General features: G+C 46.2%; 1 protein-coding gene across 3 annotated transcripts in view; it reads left to right on the top strand.

The window, feature by feature from the left end:
* The window catches only part of UNC93B1 (unc-93B1 regulator of TLR signaling), a 56,552-nt gene extending 32,372 nt beyond the window's left edge, over nucleotides 1-24,180 (top strand). The window contains exons 1-12 of one of the 3 annotated variants that reach the window (XM_035126079.3): nucleotides 8,990-9,049; nucleotides 9,609-9,709; nucleotides 12,498-12,639; nucleotides 15,397-15,550; nucleotides 15,967-16,128; nucleotides 16,956-17,085; nucleotides 17,335-17,428; nucleotides 17,960-18,084; nucleotides 19,487-19,669; nucleotides 19,764-20,037; nucleotides 21,479-21,597; nucleotides 22,098-24,180. In XM_035126079.3, coding sequence (XP_034981970.1) covers nucleotides 9,040-9,049; nucleotides 9,609-9,709; nucleotides 12,498-12,639; nucleotides 15,397-15,550; nucleotides 15,967-16,128; nucleotides 16,956-17,085; nucleotides 17,335-17,428; nucleotides 17,960-18,084; nucleotides 19,487-19,669; nucleotides 19,764-20,037; nucleotides 21,479-21,597; nucleotides 22,098-22,418 — 1,815 coding nt within the window. In that variant the 5' untranslated portion in view covers nucleotides 8,990-9,039 and the 3' untranslated portion in view covers nucleotides 22,419-24,180. Of the gene's footprint in view, nucleotides 1-8,989; nucleotides 9,050-9,174; nucleotides 9,366-9,608; nucleotides 9,710-12,497; nucleotides 12,640-15,396; nucleotides 15,551-15,966; nucleotides 16,129-16,955; nucleotides 17,086-17,334; nucleotides 17,429-17,959; nucleotides 18,085-19,486; nucleotides 19,670-19,763; nucleotides 20,038-21,478; nucleotides 21,598-22,097 lie in introns of those variants that run through there. The other 2 variants (XM_088663435.1, XM_088663427.1) reach the window with 2 other exon arrangements.
* Nucleotides 24,181-25,371: the final 1,191 nt, after the last annotated feature.

Genomic DNA, 25,371 nt, shown 5'->3' with positions numbered 1-25,371 from the left:
AGCTGTACGCCAGCTCCCTCAGCCAGTAAAGCGAGATGAGCGCCGTAACCCCAGAGTCGTCTGCAAATGGACCTAACAGTCAGGGGTCCTTTTATTACCGATTTGTAAAAATGTTATGAGAGACATTGCATATATTTCTGTAAATCAAGAAAATCTTTAATAAGAAAGGAAGGAAGGAAGGAAGGAAGGAAGGAAGGAAGGAAGGAAGGAAGGAAGGAAGGAAGGAAGGAAGATCCTTCTATCCCTTGGACCCAGCAAGTGTTTAAATATAAGGCATTAATGGAAAAAAGGTACAAAAGGGACTGTGTGAGAAGACAAATAAGTGGACAAAAGATGTGATGATAAAATGGGCAAAAGACTTTGGGCATAATATTGAATATGATGCGTGGTTGAAATTGTGGAATCAAACACTGAAGTTTACAGCATGTACAGCCCTGAAAGAAAATGTTTTGAAGATGATGTATAGATGGTATTTAACACCAGTAAAATTGGCTAAGATGTACAGAATGAGTAGTAAATCATGCTGGAAATGTAAAGAAAAAGATGGTGAATTTTATCATATGTGGTGGACATGCGATAAAGTGAAAAGATTTTGGGAAATGATATATAATGAATTGAAAAAGATATTTAAATACACCTTTCCCAAAAAACCAGAGGCATTTTTGTTAGGAATTATGGGAGGGGAGATTGTGAAAGAAGATCAAGTACTGTTTATGTATGCGACAACCACGGCTAGGACATTGTTGGCCCCAAAATGGAAAACTCAGGAATTACCAATGATTGATGAGTGGCAGATGAAAATGATAGACTATGCAGACTTAGCAAGACTGACTTGCAAGATCCGAAACCAGGGAGAGACAAAGTTCCAAAAAGACTGGAGTAAATTTGTGGATTATATAGAGAAGAACTGTAGAAGTTTAAAAACACTTGCAGGATTGAAATAAATCCTACAAACTGACTAAAGTAAGGGAAATAAAGAACTGCAAGATATGAGTAAATAAGAAAACCGTGTGAAGGGAGGGAGGGAAGTCACAGCTCGGCAGAGCAAAATGAGATGGGTGAATTTAAGATGAATTGTATAAAAAATTGTTGTTTTGTTTGTTGATTTGGAAAAATTGAATAAAAATTATTATATATATATAAAAGAAGACAAATAAGTGGGGGCCCTGCCTCAACTCAAGAGATACTTAGAAGGACAAAGCCTGAGTTTAGAGTTGAAAGTGGCAGTGATATGACCTGGAGGTAAAGCAGCAAGCTGGTGATTCGTTCAGAACAACTCCTGAGAGCAATGTTTGATTTTGTCTGAATCCATGGGAGAAACAAGATCCTTTCGGAGAGTGCATGCCCTACATCACAGAAGGCTCAGGTTGCAGATATGTGTGAATAAACCATATATCCCAAAGACACCACAGTCTCCACTGCCCTTCATTCCAAGAGGAAACACGAACTGAACCCTGGGTAAGAGCCTGAAACCCCTCGAATTTCGCACAGCTCAGAGATTAGGGAGGCACACAACAAGGTGCATATTTTGCATATTACATTAGAACCCACATCTCTCTGGAACAGGTCTTAACACCTTAATTGCAAAAGCATAATCATAAAGCTTAAGCCATATGTTTACACTGTGCCTGTGTTTAAGTGATGACGAACGACAAAGGATCCTATAAACTGCTGCTTTAAGCCAGGCACAGGAAATTCACAAACAGCAGCACAGAAAAAATGAACTGAGAACACCCACCGGTAGTGACCTGGCAATCCTCACATTCATGCAAGTGTTATCCAGTTTGCTTTTATGACATGGAAGTCAAACGTGCAGACTTTTGCAGCAGGCGGCCCGCCCTCGGCTATATTGCCAATGCGGTTTTTAATGCCGAGACAATTGTTCACCCTTTTTGCAAAGTACTTAGGAAAGCTTTGGGGTGCAGGGACATAGGCATATTTGTGGAAGCAAACATGTTTTGATCATCAGATTTTTTTTCTTTAATCTACTCTGTTCCCCAGGGTTCAATATAAGGTAATCCTCTGAAGAGACTTCCGACAAATCCTGGGGCAATCAGAAGTGAAACTCTTCTGAAAGCACAAAAAGTATGAATGTTTTTCCTGCTCTGCAGCTGCCTTTAAGCCCTAAATCAGGCATCCCCAAACTGCGGCCCTCCAGATGTTTTGGCCTACAACTCCCATGATCCCTAGCTAACAGGACCAGTGGTCGGGGAAGATGGGGATTGTAGTCCAAAACATCTGGAGGGCCGAAGTTTGGGGATGCCTGCCATAGCTGCCAAGTTCTCCCTTTTTTTAAGGGAAATTCCCTTATGCTGAATAGGCTTCCTCGAAAGAAAAGGGAAAACTTGGCAGCTATGATGCCTGCCCTAAATGTAGCCTGTAAAGGTCCAAAAACATAGATTGGACACTTACTATGGAGCAGAGCCTGTAATTGTTTCCACATTTTCAGGGACCCCTGAGTGAGACCGCATCTTGTCACTGCTGTCTCTGCTGATCCGCTTGCATCTGCCTCTGGGCCCAGTCCAAATCCCCTGCCAGAGGGAAGGGACAAGGGACATAGAGGTTACTGCTCCTTCCCCTCACTGCTTACCTACTCATGTAGACCAGGTGAATTAGGCAACAGCACGGAGGAGAAGCAGCAGACCAGGAGGCTCCCAGGATTGGCAGTGGGGTCTCTACTGGGATACGGGCTTTGGCAGGTGCCTCAGGTAAACCCTTATGCTAGATTTAGGAGGTTGGGGAGATATACTGCACTAGAAGATAAGACTCATCACATGTCCTTTCTAAGAGCATGCATAAAGGTAAAGGTAAAGGGACCCCTGACCATTAGGTCCAGCTGTGACCGACTCGGGGGTTGCGGTGCTCATCTCACGTTATTGGCCAAGGGAGCCGGCATACAAATGACAAAGCCGCTTCTGGCGAACCAGAGCAGCACACGGAAACGCTGTTTACTTTCCCGCTGTAGCAGTACCTATTTATCTACGTGCACTTTGAGGTGCTTTCAAACTGCTAGGTTGGCAGGAGCTGGGACCGAGCAATGGGAGCTCACTCCAGTCGCGGGAATTCAAACTGCCAACCTTCTGATCGGCAAGTCCTAGGCTCTGTGGTTTAACTCGCAGCGTCCCAAAGAGCATGCATAAACAAGGCTAAAATTTATGTGGCACACTTACTCCCTCTAGTGGCTGGTTTACATATGAATTTCTGTAGTACTGTACTGTACTAGGTCTCCTGAATGGTTGCACTAATCCTGCTAATTGCTACAACTGCTAGAGTTGTTACCTTATGCACATTGCACCTGTGGAATCTCAAGCATGCTGTTACCAAAGCCTAGGGTGGAAGAAGCACAACATTTGTGAAATGCTAAGTTCATTTTAATTATTTTAATTTAGGAGAAGCAAATTATATTAGCCTATAGCCTGATCAATGGTTTCTAGTAATATGTATGGGTGATTGTTTTCCTGCGCCTTGTTGCACCAGTATATAATAGAGTTGCTCCATTTGTCAATTAATGAATTGTCTGCCTATCTCCCTTCTCTTACAGTGATGCACTAGGTTTAAATAGGACATTAAAACCCTGGTCCTGAGTATTCAAATGAAGCCTACTTCTAAACAAATTTGCAAAATTAGTATTCCTTTTTAAGGAAGGATTAAATTTTAAGTTTTGCATGGGGAGAGATACTTCCATGTGTCCTGCTCTATACTGTTCTGGTTACATATGAAAGCAGAGACTCATAGTTCCATAGTTTAACTAGGCACTTAATGAAGACCTGGGTGGGTGAGCTGGCAGAATCCCAGCTGAATAATCACAATAAAACAGAGGTACTGTGGATAGGCAGTTCCTTCATCAATGAATTGGAGAAACAGGCCATTTTGGATGGGGTAGCATTCCCTTGATGGAGCAGATTTGCAGCTTGGAGGTACTTCTTTATCCACAATTGTCACTGGAGGCTCAGGGCCTATTTCCAGCTATGTCTGGTTCACCAGCTAGTCATTCATGGACTGGGATAGCCTGCTGTCAATAACTCAAGTTCTGGTGATCTATTGCTTGGATTTTTGCAATACAGTGGTACCTCAGGTTAAGAACTTAATTCGTTCTGGAGGTCCAACCTGAAACTGTTCTTAACCTGAGGCACCACTTTAGCTAATGGGGCCTCCCACTGCCACCACACTGCCGCACCATGATTTTTGTTCTCATCCTGTAGCAAAGTTCTTAACCCGAGGTACTACTTCCGGGTTAGCGGAGTCTGTAACCTGAAGCGTCTGGAACCTGAAGCGTCTGGAACCCGAAGTACCACTGTATGCTTGTCTATGTGCCTATGAAAATGGTCAGAGGCTTCAGCTAGGGCAGAATGCAGATGCCAGGTTATTAACTGGGGCAGTGGGATGGAATTGTGCAACACTTTTCCTCAAAGCTTTGCACTGGCTACTGGGGATTTGTGATGCTCTACAAACCTTGGGTCCTAAATACCTGCAGAATACCTCCTCCAAAAACCAGCCAATTTGATCTCAAGATCAGCAGGGAAGCTGGAAACTCTGCTCATGATCCTATCAGGATTTGAGGTGAGAGGATGCATAGAAGGGTCTTCTCCATGGTTTCCCCTTGCAGAGGTTTTCAACCTTTTTCAGTCCAAGGCACCCTTGACCAACTATATTCTTTCTGCGGTACCCCTGTGGGGCTCAGGAACCCAGTTATGTCATCCTGTTTGCCTGCAGAGCCAGGAGCCCCTCACCCCTTTTCAAACACCCTCCCTTGCGGAGTGTTCTCTCAGCCTCCTCTCCCGTCTCTTTGGGAGTTCTCTGGGCAGCCACTGCTGCCACCCCTGGTCTCTAACCTGCCCCCTCCTGACCCCAAGAGAGGTTCCTCCTCACACTGTCCCTCAGGGGCCTGGGAAGCACCCCCTGGCCAGCCCCAGAGGTACCATTTGCCCGAGGAGCTTGTAGCCAGGGCTGCTGCAACAAACAGCTGTGCAAGTCTTTGGGAGGCAGAGAAACAAGGAGGGAAGGAAAGAGGGACAGAGGCCAGTGTTTCCTGTGACAACCTCATTCAAGGCACCCCAGGCTGCCATGGTATGTCTGTCTTTCACATTGTTGGGTTTCAGACACCAACCGTAATAATGCTTATTTGTCCAGGGTTTCACAAGTTGATAGACAAGAGGTGTACTCCTCATCTGCAATACAATACAGTATATGAATTGCTGTTTTAAATGATCTGCAACTTGTTTATGTTTGTGTGCTTAACACTATTCTATTGTATTTTGTTCATATGTTTGGTGTACATCACCCTGGTATCCTTCAGAGGAAGTGCAACTTACAAATAAAAAAAAATGTGTTGAAATAAAATGTCCACAAAAGCCTTTTATCACATTGCCTACAAAGTATACAGAACTGAAAATGAAAGTTTCAGAATGACTGTGCTTAAAAGCAGAAGTTAAAAGGGAACTTGGAGAGTGTGCAGCACACACAGGAGAAATGGAACTTGGAGAAAATGAAACCTATATGAACCATTTCCACCTACTCACCCTTGCAGGTGGCTGAAGTGTCCGCAAAAAGCTGAGCTCCACTTGTGCAGAAGTGTCATTATTCACTGTGGTGAACTCACTCAGGATCGCTGTGAGAGACATGCATCAGATAACCATTTGCTTTCCCTTGTTAAAAAAATCAAATTTCATTCATATTATCCTGGGATTTATGATAGCTGAATGTAAGGGCAGATGGAATGCAGAAGAAACTTTAGTTGAATCATTTGTGTCGAAGAAGAATCCAGGGCCGTCTCTAGGCCTGCGTCCGGGGGCGCCGCTGTGCCAGGCCACCAGGGGCGCCGCTGCGCCCGCTGAGAGGCGCGGCGGAGGCCACCCCAGGCATGTCTTTCAGCTGTTCAGCGGCTTCAGGCCGCTCTCCAGAGGCGCGCGGGGCTGGGGCTGCCTCCGCCGCGCGCAGGGGCGTCGCAACAGGGGGCGGGCAGTGCCCCCTGGCCCAGGGCTGGCCCTACGGCCAGGCTGGGTTGCACAGGGCTCTGGCCCTCCAGGCGGCAGCTGCGCTGTGCCCGCCCACCCGCTGCGCTGGGAAATGGGGCGGGGGCGCCAGAGGGATCCGCCGCACCACGGCGCCAGCGCGCCAGGTATGCTTAAGACGACCCTGGAAGAATCCTTTGTCTGTACTGTCCTTACTGGGGTGGGGAACACTCAGTGGGCTGGACTCTTAGGTCCCCCAAACCCCACTGACCACTTTTGATAGGTGGGCAGGGATGCCCATTTATCAACCCCCTGACATCCCCATGATGTTTCCCTTTGCCTATGTGACTTGAAATCAAACCACCCTAGCAAAGGCACAGGGTTTTGCTAGCACTTATCATCTGATTGTTGGCAGGGCTTTGCCAATACCAACAATCAGATGATCAGTGGTGCGTGGAGACCTCCCTTTTCAGCAGGGAGCCATGTCTTTGCCTGCCCCACACATATGTCATACATGATGTCTGATGTAGGGCAGGTGGGTGTGGCTTGACTGAAATGGCTCAGGGGCTAAGCAGGGAGGCCTGCTGCTGGGCCTTACTGGACCCGCTCACCCCACAACTGATATATAATAAGACTGCAGCATCTTAAATAATGCCTCACATCTCTGCCTCCTCTTCTTCACCTTTTGCAGCTTTCTTTTGAAAACAGAAAGTTTGGGGAAGAAAATAGACCATGTCATCAGCAGCCATTGCATCAGCACCCCTGTCCCCTTTCAGACCTATTTGCATGCCCAGCAAGGAAAAGGGGGAAGGAAGGAGCCATGATCAGGTGCACATGGAGCAGAAGGCAGAAGCAAAGGTTTAGGGAAGAAGAGAAAGCTACAGCCATTCTCTGTGGTAATAGTCCTTATGTGTTACAAGCCAAGTGCAGAAGCGAGCATGCCAGATTAGCGGGCACCTTTGTTTTCTGGCATGGACTCCCATGCTTGAATATGATAGTGAGATACTCTATAGGCAAAATTTTCGTTTGGTATAAAGCAAGACTGGAGAGAATTTAGCCAGTTGGATTTTTGCTTGTTAAAGCTACAGTAACTCTTCTAGGAACCCCAGTGATGGACAAATCCCAATTGCTTGGGCTCCTGCATTACATGTGTACAATGAATGAAAGATTTGGCTTTTTGAGTGTGTGTGTGTGGAGGGGTTAGGAATTGAGAGATGAAGGAGAAAACAAAGCTTTATTGCTGAGCCTCACTTTGAGAAAAATGGTTGAGCCTTGCAGCATACATCTCTCTATTACAGAGAAAGCAAATGTTGTGCCTTTCTGATATTGCTAGACTCCAGATCCCATAATCCCTGGCCATTGGCCATACTTGCTGGTGCAGAGGGGAGTTGGATCCCGACATCATCTGTAGGGCACCGTGTTGACAGCTGCTAGCCAGTTAGATGTCTTACTCCTGCTTTAATATGTGCTCATCTCCACAGTAAAATGTTTGATATAGAATGGGGTAGGAATTATCCTGCCCTGGGAGATGCCCACGCTGCTTTGCCTACTGCAAAGTAGGGATGTTGGACTGTGAGCAGGGACCCTGGATCAGGGGAAAAGAATGGGTTAGAATCTAGCCCCAGGTGTTGTTGGAATACAACTCCTATCATCCCTCGCTAGCAGGACCAGAGGTCAGGGATGATGGAAGTTGTAGTCCCCCTAGGTTGAGAAAGGCTGAGTTACACTGTTCCTGAAGATTAGTGGGGCTGAGTTGCTGCAGTAGTCAAGGTACTGTACTGTGATAAAGGAGAGGGAGATACACAACTCCAGGGTGCAGCAACTGACTACACTGCAACATCTTACTCTCCTCCCATTCTTCCTCCATCCCATGCCTCCTGCGTTGTTAGTGTTTTAATTTTATGACCATTCTAATCATATCTATTTCATGTATCTATATACGTATCTATATTTGCATTGCATATCTAGGCTGCAGAAATGGATGGGAAAGAATAATAGGTGCCTTTTTAAAATCGGTTTTTGTAAGTACCTCTATCTTTCCCTTATTACACGGGCAGAGTCAAAGGTCGGGCTATTTTGACAGGCTAACTTTCTCTAGACTCGGATCTCTCTAAATATTTTGCAAAGGACAAAACACACATGATGTGTCATAGTTTTTACCAAACCCTGTTTTATATAGCATGATTTTGTATTCGTTGCTTTGCAAGTGTATTTGATACATTCTCTGTATAATAGGTTACCGCCTGGATCCTTTATGTGCTATGGCCAACTGGCTAATGCAATAAAATTTTGTTGTTGTTGTTGTTGTAATTACTTGTATTTAAAGTAAAGGGACCCCTGACAGTTAAGTCCAGTCGCGGACGACTCTGGGGTTGTGGCGCTCATCTTGCTTTAATGGCCGAGGGAGCTGGCGTTTGTCCACAGACAGCTTCCGGGTTATGTGGTCAGCATGACTAAGCCGCTTCTGGTGAACCAGAGCAGCGCACAGAAACACCATTTACCTTCCTGCTGGAGCGGTACTTATTTATCTACTTGCACTTTGACGTGCTTTTGAACTGCTACGGTAGGTTGGCAGGAGTATTAAAAGTAGTAGTAGTAGTAATCTGCCCCCAATTTATCAAGAGTATTTTAGGCGAACTATTTCAATGTTTTAATGCAGCCTTTTAAGTAAGTAAGCACAGAAACCGCTTTGCACACACGCTTACTGTGTATAATATTAGTTACAGGTAGGTAGCCGTGTTGGTCTGAGTCGAAGCAAAATAAAAAATTCCTTCAGTAGCACCTTAAAGACCGACTAAGTTTATATTTTGGTATGAGCTTTCGTGTGCATGCACAAGTGTGCATGCACACGAAAGCTCATACCAAAATATAAACTTAGTTGGTCTTTAAGGTGCTACTGAAGGAATTTTTTATTTTGTGTATAATATGACATACATATAGAATCCACTCTCCTAGCTTGCCTTTCTGATACTCCTACCTCTTTAAGAGCTCGCCCCCTCCCTTTCTCCACCCCGCCCACCCCAGTGGAGCCGGAAAAGCGCAGCGAACCATCCACTTTTTGAGAAGCAGCGACGCCTCTGGAGCTGCCATGGAACCAGGTATAATTGATCCTTGCGTGGGAGGGGAAGCTGGATCAGGACCCGGGAGGGGTGGGGGTGGGGAAAACAACCCGGGAATTTGCGCCGCTTCCCCTTCGCATGCTTGTAGAAGCGCCTTCTCTTTCCTACAATCTCGTTTTATCCTAGCACAACTTTCTGACTTTCCTTATCTTAGCACCCTGGCTTTCTCCCAAAGTGGAGCGAGCGTCATAACCGCCACCTGTCTCGGCGCGAAATCGGTGTCAGTGCCGATGAAGGAAAGATCTAGTTATTTTTTTTAGTTCCGTTTGTATATTCGTGTATTTCTCTTTGCCCGGTAAGCCGTAAAACGGTGCAAGCAGAAAACTTGACGTGGTCTAGACGTGGAGGGCGTCTCTCTCTCTCTCTCTCTCTCTCTCTCTCTCTCTCTCTCTCTCTCTCTCTCTCTTAAAAAAGGGGGGAGCTGCTGGTCTGCTCCGGGACCCCCGAGTCTGCGACGGTGTTTGCAGCCCCGAGGGAAGGGAGAGGGAGGCGCGGAGTGTTTAGCTTTCGTTTCCCCCTCGCCGTGTGTTCCCTGCAGGTGGCAATGTGTACGAAGAGGCGCCGGGCCACGGGCCGCCCCCCGACGGCCAGGGGATCGACGTCATAAATGGCCCTATCCTGAATGGCCCAGAGGTTCAGGTAAGAGGACCCTCCCACTCCCCAGCAAAGTATTCATAAGGGATGGAAATTGTCTTTCAATGCGTTTAAGAATGCAATCAGTTCTGCACAGTGGTTAAGAGAGTGTCAGACTAGGACCAGGTTTTGCGTCCTCACAGGGCCACGGAGCTCGCTCACTTAGCCTAGCCTACCTCCCAGGGTTGTTGTGAGGATAAGATGGGGAAAGGTGGGATATAAGTGAAATGAAAAGTAAATAAATAAATAAATGGTCCGCATGAAGTCCTGCAGAATGAAATGGGGCTTTCTCTAGAGAAGCGCTGTAGAATCTGCAGCCTGGGTTACTTTTGTAGTCAGCTTTCTGGCAAGTTTGAGCTGGATGTGCTTGTTTAAGGTTTTTTTTTTTTAATGAAACAATAAAATACTGTACGTCCTTGGTTGTCAAGAACTTATTCCTGAACTCATGCACAGTGATAGATCCTTCAGCTTCATATGCAGGGAAGTGAAGTTACAGGGAATCTTCTCAGTAGTGGCATGCTCCGAAGACATCTGAAATCAGCCCTATATCGGGAAGTTTGTAATGTTTGATGTCTTGCTGTCTTTTTATATTAAGTTGGAAGCTGCCCAGAGTGGCTGGGGCAAGCCAGTCAGATGGGCAGGGCAGGGTATAAGTAATTTGTTGTTGTTGCTGTTGTTGTTGGGGCAAGCCAGTCAGATGGGCAGGGCAGGGTATAAGTAATTTGTTCTTGTTGTTGTTAGGGAATAATATTTGTTGGGCTTCCCTTCACAAGAATAGAGTGAAGGAATGTTGTTGACTTCAGTAATATAGTTGGGAGGACTTTGCTTCACAGCTGTTTCTTAGGACCATGCGTGTGCAGTTTTCCCCTCAGTGGTTGCAAAGATCTCTGGCTTCCTTCCCTTCCAATAAAGTGCTTTGCCACAGTGATGTTGTCTTTCCCCCAACACTTGAGCTGCAATATTCTGTCATTTTGAGAAAAGACATGTTCACCCAGTAGGTGCTTCTGCCCTTGGATCTTATGAGCGGAATATCATTTGCAAGTGTTAATGGGCATTCGCTGGCAAACACACCTGATGTCAAAGATGATAAAAGACACACCCCTATTGCACCTGAATGCCCATGTTGTTTCATGAAAGAATTAAACAGTTTGGTTTGTTTATAAACGCTGCTGGTGGTGGTGGTTAGGATGCATTGCACTCGCCTCTGCCAGTGGAAAGGGTTGTTGTCACTGCTGGAGGGAAGGGAGAGAGATTTGTTCTGCTGTGGTAAAGGCAAAGGGACCCCTGACCATTAGGTCCAATCACGGACGACTCTGGGGTTGCAGCGCTCATCTCACTTTACTGGACGAGGGAGCCGGCGTTTGTCCACAGACAGTTTTTCCAGGTCATGTGGCCAGCAAGACTAAGCCACTTCTGGCAAACCAGAGCAGCGCACGGAAATGCCATTTACCTTTCCGCCGGAGCGGTACCTATTTATCTACTTGCACTTTGACGTGCTTTGGAATTGCTAGGTGGGCAGGAGCAGGGACCGAGCAACGGGAGCTCACCCCGTCACGGAGATTCAAACTGCCAACCTTCTGATTGGCAAGCCCTAGGCTCTGTGGTTTAGACCACAGCACCACCAGCAGCAAAATGCAATAATGGATCCAAAGCCCTGGGGATCCCCCAAGGGATGCAGTCATTGAGCCCCTCAGCTCAAGAAGTTAGCCACCACCTTCTGCTTTGCCTGGCTGTGTGTGCCACTCTGGTCCTCACCAGCCCCATTGATGCTTGCTCTGTGAACCTGTTTGTAGGACCAGCATTCCCAATGCAAGTAACTGGAGTATTTGTGTTGCACATAAAGAAACAACCACAAAAAAGGGAAATACCAGCAAACCCACCCTGTGCAGCAATAATAGCCTACCATGAAAAAGAAGCAGCCCCATCACGTTTGCTGATGTTCTTTCAGAATTGCTCATCTCCTTTGATTAAAAAAGAAGGGGGCGGGGGGCGGGAGCGGGAGAGGTAACTGCAATCCTTCCTCTGCAGATGTTCTTTCAAATTAGAGTTGCTCGTCTCTCATGATTAAAAACAAAAGGGCAGGGAGTCGTGTGCAGTCCTTCCTTCTGCAGCAAAATTCTCTTCTCCTTGTCCGTTGCATGGAAGCTAAATACAGATCCACTGTTTCTTTTGGTGGAGAAAAACACCACCACACAACCTGGATGAGCATTGTCCTTGAGCAAAAGAACAGGGGCTTGCTTTCTTTGATGTGTGTGTGTGGGGGGGGAAGCCCTTCCAAATCAACATGCTAAATTTTTTTTATTTTATTTTTGCTGTATATGCTGGCTCTTCAACATGCATGCATGCATGTTATTAATAAAAAAATACTTATACCCTGACCATCTGGCCGGGCCTCCCCAGCCACTCTGGGCAGCTCCCAACAGAATATTAAAACACGTTAAAACATCAAACATTAAAAATTTCCCTAAACATATTTATTGCGTTTATATCCTGCTTTCTTGCCCAGGGAGCTCAAGGTGGTGAACACGGTTGCCTGCCTCCTCATTTAACCCCCACAACAGCCCTGCAAGGTTGGTTAGACTGAGAGGCAGGGACTAACCCAGTGAGCTTCACGGCTAAGTGGGGCTTCGAAACCTGGTCTCCCAGCTCCTAGTCTGGCACTCTAGCCACTACATCACAGTGACCCTCATTTCTTTCTCTCTCCCTCTGAGATATGTGGCATGCTGGCCATGGGCGGGGGGAGGGGGTTACCAGGGTGTTTCTCTTAACCCCCATGTGATGCTTCTGTCTTTAGCTGGATGACTTTGTGGGGGCTCACGCCGAGTATGACGAAGAGGAGGAGGAGAGCAAATACTTCCGCCGCAAGCGCTTTGGTGTGATCAAGAACCTCTTGGCGGCCAGCTTGGGGGGAATGCTGACCTACGGGGTCTTTCTAGGTATGCTACACTTTCATCGTCTTCATCTCCTGCTGCTACTCATAGCCTAGTCTGCATCAGATGCTCATCTACCTGCAAGTCCAGCTATACCTCTAGGTCAGGTGTGGCTAACTTTTTTCTGGTCATATTGATCCATTGCCAAGATTCTGGGGCAAAATGTAAAAGTGGGTGTCCTGAAAACTGCAGCTCCCAGGGCTGCCTTCCGAAAAGACTTTCCCAACAGCTATTTTATACTTATTTTTGAAATAATTTGATCCCTGATATCCCTGCCTGATCACTGACATGGAATGGACTCCCTTGGGAGGTTGTAGACACTGCTTCATTGGAGGTTTTTAAGCAGAGGTTGGGTGGTTATCTGTCATGCATGGTTTAGCTGAGATTCCTGCATTGCAGGGGGTTGGACTAGATGACCCTTGGTGCCCCTTCCAACTCTACAATTTTATTATTCTATGATCTTCAAGGGGAGTAACTATTAGTTATCCCCTATGGTTCAGATACATGGCTTGTATCCACTAGGAACTGTGCATCCAACATTGTGGACCTAATTTTGCAGAGTTGAGATCAGGCAGGATCCCGCCCTTTTGAACTTCCTGTGCTGACTGAAGACTTTTTCAAAAAATATACTGCATCGGGCATTTTAGCTGAATTCTGGTTTTATCATTTTAACAAGATTTATGTTTGCCTTATATTGAGCTTCTTGTACATCACTTAGAAGTCATTGCAATTAAGCGGTATATAAATGATGAAATAATGATGTCTCAAGGCAACTTGCAGCTTCCAAACTTAGTGGTATACCGTGTTTCTCATATTATAAGACATGTCTTATATTTATTTTTTCCTCAAAAAAACACACTATGGCTTATTTTCAAGGGATGTCTTATTTTTTTCCCTCCTCCTCCTGCCGTGGCCGGCATTGCTGCTGCGCCTATCACTATGTCTTATTTTCGGGGTATGGCTTATATTCCTTGAATGCTTAAAAATCCTGCTATGGCTTATTTTATGGGTATGTCTTAAAATATGAGAAACAGGGTAGTGAGGCATGGAAGGACCAGGCAGCTGGATGGGAAATTCCAGGATCTGTTGGCTAAAGTGGATGATTAGCAGGACTCCACCACCATAGGGAGGTTATAGCCTGCTGAGGTGTAGAGCAGATACAGGTAGACAACCATTTGGAACGGACAGGTGTTTCTGCATCTCTCAATACTAGAAGCTGGAGCCATCCAAGGAAGTTGAATATTGGAAGACAAAAGGAAGTACTTCCTCACACTATGTATAATTAAACTCTGGAATTTGCTACCGCAAGATGTAGTGATGGCCACCATATTGAATGGCTTTCAAAGGTGATTAAACACATGAATGGAGGATAAATGTATCTGTTGCAACTAGCCATGATGGCTACATAACTACCTCCAGGACTAGAAGCAGCCTGTTTCTGAATAGCGTTTCAGGGTACATGAGTAGAGAAGTGCTGTTGTGCTTTATGTTCTGCTCATGGCCTTCCCAGAGGCCACTACAGGAAAGGGGATGGTGGACTAGATGAGCCTTCGGTCTGATCCAGATGAGCTCTTTTTGTGTTCTTGCCTGCCTGTTTCTTGTGGTTCGGTTCCCTATCTTTGTTTTCAGCAGCTGATCCAGTCCTGTGACCACTCAGTACTTTTCCTGTTGTTCTGGCCACAGCTATTTCATACCAGCCCAGGACATGATGCCGTGGGTTCCTTACATAGTGCCACAATCGTTACGACTGCAATATTTCTGGTCTCTAAGCCAGGATTGCAACATCTGCTTGGGTGAAATCTTTATTTCCTCTTTCAGTTCAAGATGAAGTTGCAGAAGTCAAAACCCAACAGAAAAGTGTTGGTTTGCTGTGATAAAATTGAATCCGAAATGGTGACCTGTTGCAAACTTAAATCTCTAGTGGTGATTCATTGCATGTAGCACACCCGTTAGTTCATAAAATGGAGGAAAGTGCTACTTTGTAGTTCATAAAGACCCTTTAGGATTACAGGTGTTGATTTGCTTGGTTTTTAGGGGCTCAGTCCACTAAACAACACTGTTTTGAAACCTCTCTTCACTTCCATGGTCCTTGTACATGTTAATTAATGGAGGTGACACTGATGTTTAGGGAACTGAATGTATATCTTTATGTGGGAGCCCTAAAATATATATTGTCTTCCTCACAAGGGCATCCTTGTGGCATAGTCCCAGAGGAAGCACTATCCGTTTTCATTTTCATTTTGCACATTTGATTCAGATCCAAAGATTTTGGACCTTACCTTGTTGTGAAGGAGCAGGATGTGCAAGTTGCATCCTACTATTCCTCTGCAGCAGAATAACAGAATAGCACCATCCTACCAATCTAACAGGAGCAGATCCAGTGGCAGGGAGGAGAAGCAGCTTATGATGGTTGACATCCTGATGAAACCTGGGCCTCTGCCTCAGCTTCCGAGAGTATTTTAAAACGGATGTCTTTTTAACAATTTCACCCACTTGGTCCTGTTGGATGGTGTGGGTCTCAGTTTGGTGTTGAACTCTTTGAGGAAGTAAGCAGAGGGACAAGTCAGCTCTGTTTCTGAACATGACTATATCTTGCAGCCCTGGTGCAATCTCTGAATATTCGCTGCCGCTTGGAGAGGAGAGCCTTCATCAGCCCCTGTTAGCTTTCCCCCCCTTGGGTGGGTGGGGAGCTAGTTTAGCAGTCTGGTACCTGTAGTGAACAAGCTTGTGCCGACTCTTAAGTGTCCCTGCGATCCCCCCTAGGCTTGCTGCAGATGCAGCTCATCCTGCACTATGACGAGACGTATCGAGAGGTGAAATACAGCAACCTGGAACTACAGAACATTGACAGCAAGATGCTGATGGGCATCAATGTCACACCTATTGTTTCCCTGTTCTACACTCCGATGCTCATCAGGTATTCCTCTGGTCTGACTTCCTGACCACCCCCTCGGAATACTCTTCATGCTATTCATTTTTTGTTGTTGTTGGGGGTGGGGGAGAGCTGGGCCTGGAATGCAAATTTTGCGTGCGCCCATGCTAGGGGTTTTCTTGTAGACTTCTCACACTTTACCCTGCCCAAAGTGAGCAAAAACATGACAAGAGATGGGGGGAATGCACCTTCTGAAGCATGGAAGATTATGTAGCTTATAGTGGGAGAACAATCAGTGGGCAGTGCTAAAAACCCTCAGTGTGGATGCGCCATTCTTTTGGAAGGGGTGAAAAAACCTGAACCCTGTGTCCTGAGGTAGCTGGAACACTGAGTAATCTCACAGTTGTTAAAACATTTCGTTCTGCCCAGAACACAGACCTCTTTTTTTTTTGTCTTTCCAGATTCTTTGGCACCAAATGGATGCTGTTCTTGGCCGTGGGTGTCTACACACTCTTTGTCTCCACCAACTACTGGGAACGCTACTATACCTTGGTGCCATCGGCCGTGGCCATCGGGGCTACCATTATACCTCTCTGGGCCTCCATGGGCAATTATGTCACCCGGTGAGCCTGTTGCAGAAGGGAAAGACACTAGATTGAAAGACCTCCCCGAGTATCTTTGCATGGCCCTTAGCATACATAAGTACCATTCTGGTCACTCAGTGACTCTCCCTATCAATATTGTGAATTCCCAACTGGTGTTGGCATTGAGGTGTTCCATCATCAGTGTGGTAAATGGGTTTCGGGTGTTTTGGTTGCACCCACCTGCAGAAGCATTTCTTGGCAGCTTCCATGGGAGGAGGAATGTTGCAGCAGGTATAGGGAGCATGTGGCCCTCCAGATGTCCTTAGACTCTTGCTCCCGTCATCCACAGCCAGCATAGGGGTGGTGGGAGCATCTCACAGCATAAATAAATATACAGTCGTACCTCGGAAGTCAAACACCTTGCAAGACGTACGTTTTGGCTCCCGAATGCTGCAAACCTGGAAGTGATTGTTCCAGTTTGTGAACGTTCTTTGGAACCTGAATGTCTGTTGTGGTTTCCGCAGCTTCCTATTGGCTGCAGGAGCTTCCTGCAGCCAATCAGAAGCCGTGCCTTGGTTGCCGAACATTTTCTGGAACAGATCCCATTCAACTTCTGAGGTACGACTGTACTGACCTTCGTTTTTGACTTGTTATGCTTTTATTGTATGGTTTTCATTCGGTCGTGCTTTGATGTATTTTTGTGGTGTAGCAGTGTATATATATATATATTTTTAAAAATGAATAAAACAAATAGATCTGGAGCGCCACAGGCTCCCTACCCTGGCCCAGAGTGTGTCCTGGAGAGAGCAGGTGGGCAGCTAGTTGCACTCACCTGGTCATCTGATATGTTTGACTTGCCTCAACAGGATGGCACAGAAGTACTATGAATATGCGAACTACAAGTTGGAACATGTCCAGGAGCAGCAAAGGGCACCACGTGGGGCCTACAACTCCTACATTGTTGGCTTCCAGACTGTCTTTTATGCCATCTTCTATGTGAGAGCTCTATTAAAAGGTTTTTTTTATGCACCTTTGGGGTGGAGCAGGGTGTGTGTGTGTGTGTGTGTGTGTGTGTGTGTGTGTGTGTGTATTCCCATTGTCTCTCCTTGTCTGTTGGGAAATGGCGGCCATCGGTGATATAGTTCAGTGAGGGGGTGCCCTCTCACTCTCTGCACATGTTGGGTTTCTCTCTCTGTCCTGCCCATGGTTGGTTTATCTTACATTCTCTCTCGCCCTGTTTTCCAGCTGAGCTTTGTCTGTGCCCAGTTTCCCATGTTTTTCTTCATAAAGGGGCACCTCTCTGATTTGAACCACACGCTCTCCAGCGTACAGCACTGCGGTGAGTATCCTGGCTGAGGGGCTGTAGCTCAATGGGTAGAGCATCTGTCTTGCATGCAGAAGAGGTGTTTTGCTGGCTGACTTGCTGTAAGGTAGCCATTTACCTCCACCCCCATTCCTTGAGCAAATGGAGCTTAATGTAAGTTGCCTCTCGGAGATCTTGGGGGTGGGGCAGATTGAAGGAGGAATTTGTTGTAAAGTTACCTATGTGTTGGGAGGAGATTGGGTTACCAGACAAAATCACCTGTGCAGTTAATGAAAAAAATGAATGGGGAAAATAGGGCGATGGAGGGATTTGGAGAAATTTCTTTGGGAGTGTCTTGGAGCAAGTGAGTCATTGAATGGTCTAGGCCTTACCAACTTGTGTCTATATCCTCATCCACTGGCATGCAACTTCCAGCTGTCCATACACAGCCACCTCTGGGCAATAAGTGTTCCCACCCCTGCCCTTTATACCCATGATCCTAATCTTTGGGAAACCTCTCCCAACTAGGCCTGTGGTCTCTGAAAGTGCTGTTTTTCCCCCTTACAGGGACCAAGAGCCATGGGATTCTCACAGGGCTCAACACCACAGTTCTGCAGAAGCTGCCACGCAGCAATGAGCTCATCACAGTGGAGAGTGTGCTCATGGGAGTGGCCTTCCTCTCCATGCTCCTGGTATGAAGCTAGGGACAAAAAAGCACAAGGGCAAAGGCATGGATTAACTCGCCATGCTTGTGGTCATCCTGAAATCGGTAGTAAAAGCAATACATTCTGCAACCCAGATTCCTCTGCCCCTAAAATGTGTACACAGTTGGCAGGTAAATCACATACAAAGCAAATGTGTTCATTGTGCACGTGATGGTGCAATCCTCTTGAACCCCCTACGTACGTAAGAAGAGCCTGCTGGATCAGGCCAGTGGCCCATCTAGTCTAGCATCCTGTTCTCACATACGCTAACCTATGAAAGCCTGCAAGCAGGGCATGGACATAACAAACGGTCCCCTCCTGCTGTTTCTAGCAGCTGGTATTCAGAAGGATATTGTCTCTTGACAGTGAAGGTTGTGTGGCTGCATTCCAGGCAGGTTGAGGAATATGTCGCAGCCGGAAACATAACTATGGATCAGTGTGTTGACCTGTATATCTGCAGCAGCCACACACTAGGATTGCCTCTGTCTTTACCTAGCTGGGTATGGGTGCTCCACCTGTATGGGTTGGAGCATAGGGTAAGCATTGCTGCTGCTGCTGCTGCTACTACTACTGTAGCCACCTGGATTGTGGACCCAGGTAAGAGCTTTCAGGTGGTACCACACAAAGATGCAGCCATACCAAAACTGTCCCTTAATATAGAGGGAAATGAGGTTAAAGGAGAAGAATGAACAAAATCTCTGGTCTCTGTAAATGTGATGCATTTCTTTATTTTACCTTGCAAGGGGCAGAATTAATAAGGATACAGTGGTACCGCTGGTTAAGAACTTAATTCGTTCCAGAGGTCCGTTCTTAACCTGAAACTGTTCTTAACCTGAAGCACCACTTTAGCTAATGGGGCCTCCCGCTGCCGCTGCGCCGCCGGAGCACAATTTCTGTTCTCATCCTGAAGCAAAGTTCTTAACCTGAGGTACTATTTCTGGGTTAGCGGAGTTTGTAACCTGAAGCGTTTGTAACCCGAGGTACCACTGTACTGGGTTGCCTTTGAAAACAGCAGTCCCATGTCGAGCTCTCTTTGCCCCATCTGTAATACTTCTGATGTCATCTTGTTGCATATTTCTCTGCCTCACATCACAGGCTGCCGCCAATGTCTAAGTTTGGCAGGGGAGGTGATGGGACAATGCAGAAAATTATGCTTAAACATTCCCAGAAGAGATGGGGGATCTGTGGCCCTCCTTATAATTTGTGGACTGCAGCTTCCATCATCCCTGACCATTGGCCATGCTGGCTGGGGCTGAGTTGGAGTTCTGCTATCATGTGGAAGGTCACAGGTGCCCCCATTCCTCATTTTAACAAGGAGAGTATAGGGAGAGCCCTGGTCATTTTTGCCCAGCTTCTGATATCTCAGCGCCACACCTTTCTGTTTCCGCAGGTGTTGCTTCTGTGTGGCTCAGCCTATCGCCCCACAGAGGAGATAGATTTGCGCAGCATTGGCTGGGGCAACATCTTCCAGCTGCCTTTCAAGCACATGCGGGACTACCGCCTGCGCCACCTCATTGTCTTCTTCATCTACAGTGGATTTGAGGTGGTCTTCTTCTGCACTGGCTTCACCCTGGTAATGCAAAGTCCTCCTCGGTTTGGAGACAGGAAGGGCTGGGCACCCAAGTTCCTCCGTGCTAACCAAAAGGTCCTTCCTCTCCACTTCCCAGAACTATGGTGTCTGCTCCATTGGCCTGGAGCGCATGGCGTACATCCTCACCGCTTATGGACTCTCCTCTGCTGTCTGCTCCATCCTGGGTCTCTCTATGCTGTGTCTGCCTCGCCAAGTTCCCCTGCTTGCCGGAGCATCGGTCCATGCCATCCTCTTGATCGGCCTCTTCTGTTGGGCACCTCAGGCCCATAGCTTGGGTGAAGAAGCCTTGCTCTATCTGGTAGCTGCACTCTGGGGTCTTGGTAGTGCCCTCAACAAGACAGGCCTCAGCTGTGAGTAAAACAATACCCCTTTTGTGTCGGAGCCTTATACCAAGTCAGATCATCAGTCTGTCTACATCACTATTGTCTATGGCAGTGTTTCCCAAATTTGGCTGTTTTTTTTAACTACAATTCCCACCATCCCTGACCGCTGTTCCTGCTAGCCAGGGATGGTGGGAGTTGTAGTCCAAAAATAGCAGGAGACCCAAGTTTGGGAAACCCTGGTCTACAGGGACTGGCAGCAACTCCCAAGGCTTTCAGCCACAGTTCTCTCCCATCCTACCTGGAGATGCTTTGAATTGAACCTGGGACCTTCTGCATGCGAAGCAGAGGCTGCAAACAGTGCCTGCACCTGGGGTAGTAGCTGTTGTACCTTCCATAGACTAGGACAGGAGTAGCCAATGCTGTGCCCTGCTGTTGGACTCTCAACTCCCATCAGCCCCAGCCAGCATGGTCAATGGCCAGGGATGATAGGAGTTGGGAGTCCAATGACATCTGGAGGACATCACCTTGGCTTCCTCTGGACTAGGAGGTACAGCAAGCTGTGCTGGACAATACCATGGTAACAACAACTCTCTGAAATGGTGTGATAGATGCTGGTTACCTGCAAGAGGCACGATTCTAACTGCTTGAATGGCAGGTAGTGTCTTCTGTGAACTTCAGTCTCCCTTGACCGCGTCATTGATCACTAGTAGAGCAAAATAATGGACTTGTTCACACATGGCACTCAACACAGATGCAAGTGGTTTCTCCATCTGTCCAAGTGTCTATGTGAAACACTGTATGCTTGTTGATCTATTGTGTACACAGCTGAACATTACATGTCAACAACTGTGTGAGTGTACAGCTCATTTGTGTACACGCATTACAGACTGGTCATGCGTGAGCACCCCTAGTAACTGCCCCAAAGAGATTTTTCCATGGTTTGTTACACATTTTGGAGGGGAGCATTTTATAAGATGCATTATTTTCCTTTCAAATCAGTCTGTACTGAGACCAGCAGAAATAATGCAGTGGTGTCTTGTAGCACCTTAGAAGGCTTAACACATTTACCCTGTTTCTCATATTTTAAGGCATCCCCATAAAATAAGCCATAGCAGGATTTTTAAGCATTCAAGGAATATAAGCCATACCCCGAAAATAAGACATAGTGATAGGAGCAGCAGCAATGCTGGCCGCGGCAGGAGGAGGAGGAAAAAAATAAGACATCCCTTGAAAATAAGCCATAGTGTGTTTTTTTGAGGAAAAAATAAATATAAGACGTGTCTTATAATATGAGAAACACGGTATTATGCCATAAGATTTCTTGGATTACAGTCTGCTTCTTCAGAATCATGAAGGGTTATCAGGTCCATATGGGTGAAGGGCGATTGTGAAGAATAAGATAGGCAATGAAAGCTAATAGTCTCTGAATCTAGTTGCTGCATCCCTGTCCCCTTCCCTTTCCCTACAGCACTCCTGGGGATACTTTATGAAGACAAGGAGCGTCAGGACTTCGTCTTCACCATATATCACTGGTGGCAAGCCATAGCCATCTTTGTTGTTTATCTTTGGTCTGGACTGCCCATGAAGGTGAGTGGGAAGCCTGGCATTGCATGAATTCTTTGACCTCTCTGGCTCTTGGTGGGGGTATGAAGATGACTTTGGAAGGAGAAACAAAATAAAAAAATTCCTTCTAGCAGCACCTTAGAGACCAACTAAGTTTGTCATTGGTATGAGCTTTCGTGTGCATGCACACTTCTTCAGATACACTGAAACAGAAGTATCTGAAGAAGTGTGCATGCACATGAAAGTTCATACCAATGACAAACTTAGTTGGTCTCTAAGATGCTGCTGGAAGGTATTTTTTTTAATTTTGTTTCGACTACGTCAGACCAACATGGCTACCTACCTGTAATTTGAAAGGAGAGTTCGTCTGGCCTGGGGATAATAAGAGAATAAATATAAAGCCAGTAGTGTTGTGAAGGAACTTGAAGGAATAAGCAGAAAAGGATAATAGAAGGAGCCTAGGTGACAGTTCTCCTTTACCTAGGTCAAACTTGCAGAACTGATGGAGTCTCTCTTCCTTCTAGGCAAAGTTATCCATCCTGCTCGCTACTCTGGTAGCTGCAGTATTATCTTACCTGTGGATGGAGCGTAAAGTAGCCCAGATGATCCCTTATCGCCTCCCCAAAATTCCCAAGCCCCGTCACAAGGTGCGGGGCTACCGCTACATGGACGATGACAACTCTGATGAGACTGGCTCTGAGAAGGAAGAGGATAAGGAGAGTGACTCCTCTGAGGAAGAGACAGAAGGAGAGGAACCCAGTGGCCTCCGTGATCGACCTCGCCGAAGGAACAGATGTTCCTATGAGCAGGCCTTGGGAGGGGAAGGGGGAGAGAATGTGGGTTAGTGCCTGCCCTTTTCTCACCTGTCTGGGTTGGGACACGAATCTCAGGTGCCTTAGGCATCAGCCCTATTTACATTGCTTGAATCCCCTTTCTGCCATGTTTCAACTTTGTTGGGACCACAGGCTGTGTTTGAGCCATTTCCTTACCTTGCTCCTGACACTTCAGCTCCAGTTGGAAGAGAAGGAAGCTTCAAAGGCACACTTCCTGACAAAAGTTCTTCATGCCTCCCCTGCCTAATATGTGGCAGGATTCGTAATCTCCAACTTCAGACTGTGGGTGGTACAGTACATCCAGGCATCTCCCTATGGAACAGTTTAGGTGGATTGTGAGAAATAAGTACAAGGTACGAAATGTCAACGCTTAAGATGCTTAAGCCCTTGGAGGTCGGGAGAAGGGGGATTACTTTTATTAGTCTTCAGAAACAAATGGCAGTAAAGTCTTGGTACATTTTCAAAAGTTCTTTTGCTGTGTAGGTTGGCTCCTGAAGATGTTTCTGTGGCCTATCACAGTTGGCCCCATTGCTGGTGGGTATTGTCTCTCTCTCTCTGATAATATGCAAGTTTATCCACCTTGCAACAAAATTGATCCTGCTCATTTGACACCCAGTGTTCACATGATAAACCAATAAAGAACCTTGTCTTCAACCGTTGATAAATTGTACTCGGCATAAAAGTTGACTGGCAGCAGCTGTGTGTCAGCTGTCTGACTTAGCAGGAACTTCCAACTGCACAGTTCCTGAGCACTATGCAGTGATTGCTCTTTGGTTGCAAGCCAGGGCCCAATTTCTCCCCATGAGGCCTATTTTCCCCAAACTGTACTCACCTGCCCCACACCTGATGTCAGCTGCAGGGCAGGTAAAGATGCGACATGATTGGCTGTATGACTTGGGTTCTCCATGAGGAACTTATACAGTCACACTCTGCAGAGGGCAGCTTTTCCATCTTTGTGCTTGGGAAGCGTTGAGTGCAGGACATGGGAAGCACTTTGCACATCACTGACTGGCTGCCAGGTGCTTGGGAAGTGCAAGGAGGCTTTGAGTCAGTCATCTCGAGATTTCAGGTTGCCTTATGGGTTTGACGACCCTGGTAAGGAGAGGATCTTCGGTGGCTTCCTCAAGCTTAGACTTTGAATCCTGAACTGGGGGGCAGAGGGGAGCTTGGCAGGGTATTGTGGGCACCATGGCATCTGCAGGGACCATGTTGGCAATGCCAGATGAAGGCAACACAGAGCTAGATAGTCCAGTGGCCTGAAGGGATGCAAGACAGTGTCCTGTCCTCTTGGTGCATGACCCAAGTTTAATCCTCAGCATAACACTGACAGCTGAAAGGAAATCAGGCAATACTGTAAATATTTGGGGCAGGGAAGAAGTAGGGGCACTGTGGAAAGAACATCCTCCCCAAGGCAATCTCTTGAGTGAGAGGTGAGATTCAAACGCAAATCTTCATTGCTCATCGTGCCTCAGACAGTGAGTCACTGTATTACACCAGGAATATTCATTATTGTAAAGGATCACTTTACACTTTTCCTGATCCTTAAGATCGGATCCTATTTTTATATGCTTCAGATCCCTCAAAGCCCGTTTTTATCATTTTTAATATGCCTTTATACTACTGTTTTACTGGTTTTGTATTTTTGTTTTAGTTGTTTATAGTGTTTCTACATTGTATAATTCAACACTGTATATTTTTTTGAATGGTGAAACTCTTTCTAAATGATTTTAAATAAAATACATTAATAAAGGTTCACTTGAAGCAAACACCTTAAGAGATGCAGCAAATATATTTCAATGAAAGGAGAACTTTTCCAACCCTAGGGATCCTTATAAAATTATTTGGGATCGAGGAATTCTCATTGAAAGGCACGTCTATGTTTTACATCTGTGTAGGTGTGACACGCATGGGAATCCTGAGACCAAAAAGTTGGCAACTCAAGTAAACAGGAAGGAGCCAACCCTGATTTCCCTTCTGTTCCTCCAGCTGGTCCTACCCCAGCTTTCCTTCAGCCGCATTCTCTTGGAGTTCTTCCCTCCCCTTCCCTTCCCTATTAACTGCCCCGTGTCCTTTTGTGGCATCAGAGGCAGTCTGTAGCTAACAGCAACAGCTGACAAGACATCAGCACAGCCTCCCTGAGTGAAAATTCTGGGGGCACCTCAGCCGTAAATTTTTTCAATTATTAAAAATATTTGCAACCCACCTTTCATGTTTGCTGATATGGGTGAGGCAAGTCTCATAATACACTCAAGTATTTGATCTTCCATTATCTGTCTTTGAATAAAAAGATAGAATAGACACTACAAGTCAATGTATATAGAAAAATATTTACCTACCAACTTCCACAGGTTTCATCTGTTCATGAATATCCACCAGTTTCCTTTCACATGCGTACACTCACGTGACCATATTTGAAACCTTCCATTCTCACACACACACAGGCATAAGCCAACCAACATCCATAAATAATTCCAGCAGACACATTCACTCATATTTCACTCTGCGTTCATTCACGTTCATGCCCTGCCTTTAATCCACAAACGTCCACCAGCTTTAGTTGACCAGCTTCTGAAGGTGAATTTCAACCAACTTACATCCCCAAATATCAGCCTCCTTCAGCCTTCCGACACCCATGGGCTTCCGAATGTGAACTCCACCAGCTTACATCCACCAATATCTGCCAGCTTTTGCTACGTAGATCACCAGACATCAGCCAGTTCCTTACCATGGATATCAGCCACTTTCAACCTGTGATCCTTCTCATCAAGTAATAATAATTATTATTATTTATACCCTGCCCATTTGGCTGGGCTTCCCCAGCCACTCTGGGCGGCTTCCAACAGAAATATTAAAATACACTAATTTCTTAAAGATTAAAAGCTTCCCTAAACAGGGCTGCCTTATCACTCCATAGCATCCCACAGCCAGATGATCACATTTGTCCATCTGCCAATTCACATCCTCC

The sequence above is a fragment of the Zootoca vivipara genome, chromosome 1 (genome assembly GCF_965207765.1).
Source record: "Zootoca vivipara chromosome 1, rZooViv2.hap1.1, whole genome shotgun sequence".
Taxonomy (NCBI): domain Eukaryota; kingdom Metazoa; phylum Chordata; class Lepidosauria; order Squamata; family Lacertidae; genus Zootoca; species Zootoca vivipara.
The sequence above is the reverse complement of the archived record's forward strand: the minus strand, read 5'-3'. Positions and strand labels throughout refer to the sequence as shown.